The sequence below is a fragment of the Leptonychotes weddellii genome, chromosome 8 (assembly GCF_054177405.1).
Source record: "Leptonychotes weddellii isolate Sample4059 chromosome 8, ASM5417740v2, whole genome shotgun sequence".
In the NCBI taxonomy this organism is placed as follows: Eukaryota; Metazoa; Chordata; class Mammalia; order Carnivora; family Phocidae; genus Leptonychotes; species Leptonychotes weddellii.
In genome coordinates this window covers 121395914-121404199 of record NC_138376.1, presented here as the reverse complement: position 1 = coordinate 121404199, position 8286 = coordinate 121395914, and the positions used below count along the sequence as shown (strand labels likewise).

General features: G+C 36.0%; 1 protein-coding gene across 13 annotated transcripts in view; it reads right to left on the bottom strand.

Moving 5' to 3' along the window:
• ARID1B (AT-rich interaction domain 1B) overlaps nt 1-8286 on the bottom strand; it is a 425168-nt gene that overhangs the window by 259843 nt on the left and 157039 nt on the right. For 12 of the 13 annotated variants that reach the window (XM_081829188.1, XM_081829193.1, XM_081829189.1 and 9 more), the window contains exon 4: nt 5031-5141. In XM_081829188.1, the coding sequence (XP_081685314.1) occupies nt 5031-5141 (111 nt within the window). Of the gene's footprint in view, nt 1-6; nt 3198-5030; nt 5142-8286 lie in introns of those variants that run through there. The other variant, XM_081829200.1, reaches the window with a different exon arrangement.

Below are 8286 nucleotides of genomic sequence, written 5' to 3'. Positions count from 1 at the left end.
ATTCAGCAGCCATACATCTAATTCTTACCTGGTACATTTCAACTTCTGCGAAAACCTGCCACCTAACAGGTTGAGATCATTTTAACAATTTGTATTTTAGGTAGGGTTGAAAACTTAATAAAAAGTAAAACCCAGTTAAAAAACGCTTCACCTAGCTTTTCCCAATAGTTTCCAATTGTTCATAGAAACTATATCAAACCCACACACTTAAAATGCCCCTATTAACATATCATCAATATTCATATATGCTTCCAAAGTGCATGACCTTTTACCACTATCCAACATAAGTGTCATTAAAGATTTAAAAAACAAACACACACAGAGTATTCTCTTTCAGGAAAGGCAAATCATTGTAGGCTCTGTTGCTAATACCTAACCCCCAAAAAATATCCTTGGTAATAACAGTTTTCCAACCATCTTCTTTCAGGCCTCCAATATCCTGTTTAACACCCTCTATTTCAAAGAACAACCAGCATTTACTACCTCCTTCCTTTCGCAAAGGGCCAAAAAACATATATTTTATCTAAACCTCAATATTCCCTTCTAATTGCAAACTCAACAGAAGTACCATAAGCACTATTCCACAGGACATTTAGGGTTTTTTACTAAACTCTGAAAGATAAAATCCCTTTTTATGTCAATCTCTTTAGATATTTCCTATTTAAAGAAGAAAGGGTCAGAAGGAGGATTTTAATGACCTGATGGGCTTCTCAAAGGCTATTAGAATGTGACTGATCCTTTCTGTATCTTAGGTAAACAGCATAATGGACCTACTACCTGAAACACAAACTGGTGGCAGGCCTCTTGGAAGAATGAAACAGATTCGTGATTGCTATAACCTGAGGAAAACTAACGGCTCTTCAAATCCCTGGAGGAGAAAGCACTATGTGCTTAGATCAAGGAAGAAAATCAAACCTTTTGTTTGTTTACGTCCTTGTATACATGTTCATAAAGTATTTTATTAACAACATATCCAAGCCATATTTACTGAAATGATTATTGTTCCTGTCAATTTACTTATCTTTACAATTCAAAGAATGTTTTCATGCTACTAAGAATGTTTTTCCCACTACTTTTAGCTTAATTATCCAAAAGTGCCCACTTCTTCTATGGAAGCTTAAGGCTACCAGGTAAAATTCAAATGTCATCTTATAATAAAAGAAAATGGTTATTTTTTTTTTTAAAGATTTTATTTATTTATTTGACAGAGAGATAGAGAGAGAGCACAAGTAGGCAGAGAGGCAGGCAGAGGGAGAGGGAGAAGCAGGCTTCCCGCCGAGCAGGGAGCCCGACACGGGGCTCAATCCCAGGACCTCGGGGTCATGATCTGAGCCGAAGGCAGCCGCTTAACCCACTGAGCCACCCAGGCGCCCCAAGAAAATGGTTTTGACAAAAACCCCACCCTGCTAATACAGATGGTGCACTCACATAATCCTTCAGTATCGGTAGCATTGCAGAACATAGGCTGTCTACTGCTATCAAGTCAATACCTTGGGAAAAAACCCCTTCAGCAAGGAAAAGAAAATTCTGATACTAGAGGAAGAATGTGTTTAAAAGTTTTTACATAAAATCTACTAGGAAAATACTTGCTGAATAAGACATAATAAATATTCCGAAAAGATCCTCGTCTATTAATAGGGGAGTCAAGACAGCTATAAAAATAAATGTAATAAAAAGATCAACAGTGATAGCACAAGCAATGAAAATATATCAAAAGACCCAACAAAAAAAGGTATATTAAATAATATTTGGGGAGTTATCTTAAAATAGAAATTGAGATATACTCAATGTTTTTAAGATAAAGAGTTAATAAGTTATAGCCTTTTTTTTTGGCCCTCCACAGTGTATTTTGCTTATTAAATGCTGGCTTCATTTCATATCAATAATAGAAGTAGAAAAAAATGCAGAATGTGCTTGAATTTTAAGTGATACTATTCCCAGGAGAGAGAGTTCTTCAAGCTACTTTTAATATCTGCTATATGCTAAGATTTGCTAAAAATGGTAATATCAAGAGTATGTAAGCTAATGTATCTCAATGGGGGAAAAGCTGTATGATTAAGAGGTACAGCAATAAGTGGACATTATTAAGAAAGATCTGTTCTAAGCTTAGACTGGAGGGAATTAAGTGACAAGTAAATATCACTGGTCATGGCCCCAAGACAACAAGAGGACAAATATTAATTTATCAGTTATTTGCTTTACTGTGGATGATCTGAAGATCTAAGTCAGCTGGAACGTAACTGCTTTAGCTACTGAAGATCACCAAGAATTTAATGACATGCAAATACAGAGAGACACCAGTTCAAACAACGGTGAGTGGACAACTTACTGAGAATTCAAACTATAGATCTAGCATAAAGACACTGGAAATATCTTGATTTCTTGTAATAGAAATTTAACCATGTAACAAACATGCTAAAGAAAATATCACATGTGTAGAAAATATTACAAAATCTATCTCAATATAATCAAAAAGATTAAGAAATAACTAGAGAAGCTTCCTTCTTCATAGTCACATACACAATAAATAAAGACTTAATAATCATACATTAGGATCACTATACCACATTTTTTCAAAGGTAAAGGTAACACCCACAATTTCCTTAGTTCCAAATTACAAACTAGAGGTTGCAAATATGATGGATTGTCTTTAGCTTTAAGTAAAAAGACAAAATTTATATCATTGACACTTGAATAAAAAACGCAGCATAAATCTACCAACTACCCAATAGGAAATTCAGATATTATACAGTTCCACGATACCTACAGTATCAAATTAACCAAGTTGGAGAACTAAAATATTTAATAGGAGTAACACTAAAAACATTGATATTAGAACCAAGTGGAATACCAACAAATTTCCCCCCAAATTGCGATTACCTTAATTGTATATAACAACATACTGAGGCAGCATCCACATAGCTAAAAATATATCAGTAAACCCTGTACAGAAACGTTTTACACAAATGAAGCCTGTTGAAAGAAAAGTGTCTTGCTAAAATTCCCATTTAAATAAAGCCAATTTTCACCTTCACAGATTAGCAGCAGGGGCAGGGGGTGCGTTAGGTACACTAGCTGATCTGCGGTTTGTTCTTTATCCAGTAACTGATACGTCCATATACTCACCCCAAAACCTGGAAATTTGGCTCTCTAAAAAAATAGTGAAATGTCACTGAGTCAATCGGCATCTTATTTACCTGCGAGAGTTACAAAAACAGAAAGAAAAATACCAATTGGGGCGTTTCTTTTTTTTTTATTAGCTCTTAAGAAAATTTATGTGTTGCACAACCTTAGATCCTCTTGGGAATTAGGCACAGTAAGGGTTAAGGAAGAAAGCAATCCATTATATGTATACTAACTGAACAATTCAGAAAAACTTGAACTACTGATGAATATATCGGTTCGCTTCCTAAAATGCTTTTAGCCTGCTTTTCAATAATCAACTTAAGAAGCACCATCCCAGAGCAGAACTCTTCAGCTTTCTGGGACTACTGCACTTCACTCCTTCCCTAACGACTGTGCTGTAGAGCTAGCTGAATCTCAAGCACCCATTTCAGTGCAGAGCCATGAAAAGAAGCATAGCCTGGTGAAGTTCAAGGGCATATGAGGAAAGCACCACGCCACAAATTTTTCTTATAGCTACATAAAAAAATCTATCAATTTATAACAAATGTTTCAACATGTGTAGCAGCACACTTCATCAGCCAAAGGCACACCTACAAAGTTGGGTTTCTCTAAAAACAACAAAATTCTGGTGTCCATTTAAATTTCCTAAAACCACAAGCCAATTTCCAAGTATGCAGCAAATGTTACATTTATCAACAGTGCTCACCTGCACACGCGCACACACAAACTACACGCTTACCAAGCTGTGAATCATCCACTGAAGAAAAAAGTGTAGAGCACAAAACGCAGACTCTATCACCTCTTTCATTCCTTCAAAAACCAAATAACTAGACAATAAATACTCCAAGGTGACTACAAAATGACCACAATAAATTTCACCCACCACAGAAATAAAAGTTAAAAAATTAGGATGTCAAAAACATGTGCATCAGCTTCGAAGATACTATACACCCTGTACCCATGACTTACCTTCTTCTCTAAGGCTACACGTAACTTAAAAATGGGTACGCTATGCATGCCAAACGTCATGTAGAACATTCATTACGCAGGCTGGTTCTCAAATGTTTAGCAGTAATATAATAAATCTTAATGTAAAATATTTGAAACTCAAATTAAAATCATGACTAGCCCGAACTCCCATCTTAAATGAAACTTAGTAAAGATTAAGGAATAATAATAATTTTTCAAATCACAATATTTTAACCAGAACATAAATATAAAAATTTATTTGCACAGATGTATTCTTTTAGTTTATAAGGAAAAACCTCATTTAAATTAGGCTGCTCATTAAAAAAACAGATGAACTATTTATGGGCCTCAACATGATTCCCTAGAATGTAGCCACTACTCTAATCAATATATACCCCAATCACCACACAGTATTTGCTGGTGGAAATACTTATAAGCTGCTTTTGTCAAATTTAAAGGAAAATACTTTCTTTTAGGTAGAAATGGATTGGGTGATTTCTCATTACATAAAGTCCCAGAAGATAGTCAAACTACCACCGGATGCTTTATCTCATTCATCGCTGATATCCTCTGCCAAGTGGTAATTTCTTTACGTTTAACTCTTATATCGGACACCATTGTTCTGTATCACTACCAGAAAGCAACAGGGTAAGCAAAGAACAACTGTACAACAGAAACACCTTTCTGCCACAAAACCCATCCGCTGAATAAACCTTCCAACTGGACTAAGACATACCTACAAATGAAAGAGACTTATCCAAGACCACACAGCTCTTGAGAAGACAGCCCTAAAAAAATTAATAAATCACAAATATATCTGAAATCTAGAAACTTCTCCCCCAAGTCTTAATATAAAGTAGAACAAACAAAAACAAGAGCTCTTTTAAAAAAATTTTAACTCATTACATTTCCAAATCAGCACATTAATGTCTTACTGGTAAACTTGATGGTCTTTCTTGTTGTATTAAGTTCAAGTCTTCATGGTTAGGTTTTCCAGGAGCCAAAGGAGGTTGAGACCTAGTTCCATAGCCTTCCTGAGACATGTCCTAAACAAACACAAATATAAAGCACTTCATAAATATCTCAATGAGTTGTAACCAAAACAAAGCAAGGCTTATCACAAACTATCAACTGATATTACATATAAGCAGACATATAAATATGTTATAGCTATCATTTAACACTTTATCGAAAGTAGAAACAAAAGACAAAGCAGTGAATCATCAAGAGCAAAAACATGTATCTTTTTATTTTAAATATATATATATATGTATATACACACACACACACCTAAATTTATTATGAGATCATACAAACTAAACACCATATTTGAGTTTTGCAGGAAGGTTAACAGTCAGTGAAAGATGGGGAAGGAGGTCAGCTATGATCAAACTCTCTTTTAAACCAGAGCAAACCAAAAGCTCATGTTATTGCTTAATTCTGATTTTGGTTGAGCTGCCTTTAATATTACCTTGAAAATGTTAAAATAATTAATGAAAACTTTATTAACAACTGACTTTTAGTATGTCCTCTCGATAACCCACAAAACAACATAGTTATTAAGCTCAGAGTATCCTGGGGTTTCTACAAAACCAATAAACCTTCATGTATAGAATTCCATATGTTCACGTGGCATAGTTTCCAGAGAACCACAATAAAGAATAAAACAGCAGTAGGGAAACAAAACACACCCAAAAAACCTGCTGAGGTATGAGAAACTTATCATTAACATGGCCTTTCTGGCATTCTGTTGAACACTTTTCCAGGAGGTATTCTGCATGGTTTCAGTATTATGCTGAAATACTATTATATAAACCAAATACCACACCACACCAAACTTACTATATACCCAATCTCTAGCTGTTTAACTATGTACGCTCAGCTACTAAACATTCTACCACCATTTACACCCAAAGTCAAACAGCAGGACAGAATATAAAATACTTATTATAGCATGTCTTAATTGGCACTGAAAGTTGAAGAACCAGTTTCTGAGTAGAGAGAAAAAAAGAATAGAAAATATCACTTAAAAACAAAATTCTCTCCGTTTCCCTTGCCAGTGTTTAAAGTATTAAAGAAACACTACATACAGGTTCTACTTCTCCTGTTAAATTCTCAAAATATTACTTTAAAAATTAATGTTTATTAGTTGAAGCCCTATAAAAAGCTTCTACTGCCCCACCCCTTTCTCACACAGTATACACTTAAAATTACATGGCTTCTTAAGCCAAGAAACTTTGGACCAATAGCTAGTACTACAAAATACATAAACTGCACAAACTAGATTTAACTAGCCAAGTGCTGGTTTTAAACAGGCTCTGTAATAAAGGGCATGCCAACAACACAGCATTTCCCAAGCAACCCTTCTACCCTTTAAATAAAGCTACACACACACACACACACACACACACACACAGAGTTCATCAAAATATCTAACCTCTAAAAGGAATGCATAATGCCTAGTCAGTACTATGCTTTTTTAAGAGAGTTAAAGCCCAGTTGTCCAGGTTTTAATCTGGTAACAGTTAGGTGAGGCCTCAGTGAGCACATGCAATCCAGGACACCCAAAAGGGTAGCGCTTCAATCTGGCTGCCAGCAGAGGATAACAATTAGGCTGTGGGGGACAAAAGCCGAGGCTGAAAGATTATTATCACTTTCACTGCCCCCCTGCCCTGAGCACCATAGCTTCCGGATCCCAGACCTCCACTTGTCACACAGACTTCCTGCTGGGTGCCCTGCAGGTTCCTTTAGATTAACAGTGAGGATTTCAAATCAAGTAGGGCACAAGGCCTCCATTCAGGGCCTTCACCCTGGTACAAAAAAAAAAAAAACAACCCACAAAGGTGCTGGACAGTCTCACAATGGGCAAACAAATGAGCAGACCCCTGCTAGTTCCTCAAATACACGCGTGTGCGCACACAGAGTTTATGGGCAGTGCTCAGACACTTTTTTTTTTAGTAAACGTCGGTTAAGAAACAGGAACAGACTCACATGCCCTCTGCTTATTAGCCTTTTAAATGTTTTTTATTTTCTCTTTGTAGCTAAATGAACTGATTTTTAAAAGAGCTGAAAGAGACCATTACAACTATAATGAATACACATTTCAATTTAGATACTGTCCCCTCTAAAATAAGCAACACTGAACTAATAGACTATGAAAGCTATCAGAAAATTTTACTATGGCTTTACATTTCACGTTTTAAGGCTTTAAAAGTTCAAAATAATTAGACTCTACCAAAGTCTCCAACACTATTCCTAACCACAAGAGGTTTTCAATTATTAAATTCAGTTGGAAATAAAACTGAAACAAAATTTAGTGAGAATTGCTGAAACGAGAACTTCTTCTAGCCTCAATTTATGTTGAAACATAAGGATTAATTTAACTGAGAAAACATCCAGAAAAGGTACCAAGTTTTAACCTAACACAATCATCATCCATATATAATTCACACGGGGGCTATAAAGTCTACATCTGGAAGCTTTAATAGAGATAGAAAGCTTATATTCTATAACTAACCGGAGCTTTTCCCCCCCTTCAAATCTATATTTATTTTCTAGTATGTACTTATTTTCACCTCAAGAAGCGTAGTAGTAATGAGTAATTTAATAGACAGTAAGAATGCAATGTCAGTCTCAGAAAATAAAGAGTATGTTCAGCATCACATTTTATAGACAAGTGACAAGACACAGCCTTACATTCTTAACACATCGTTGCCATCTTTGGTTATTTACAAGTTGCAACTAGTGCGCCCTGGTGGGTATACCCGCTTACACGCACAGGATCACTGCACTCCGCCGCTGCACATACACAAAGCCGTGGCTATTTAAGAGAGACTCTCAGTGTGATAATTCTGCAATACAAAAGAACCACAAGTGGGGAATGTGGTTTACCCCTTCTCAGTTCTTTATCAATATTAGTTTTCTTCATCTCACCCACAGACTTTGAACCATTGATGGAGTCTGGTTTTAACCTTCTTTATGTTATGAGTCAAAGGTAAAGGGAGACTGACTCAGAAAACAACAAAGGTGTGAAAAGAGCTCGGGGTAGGGGCATGTACACATCTGCTTCACAAGTTTTCACTTAGGTGTTTCTTTTAGCAGACATGGTATTCGTCTACTGAACGCCCAGTACAGAACCCTCCTTTTGCTGGGCGCTTCACATCCCACAGCGCGGAGCCTGAGCCGGAAACA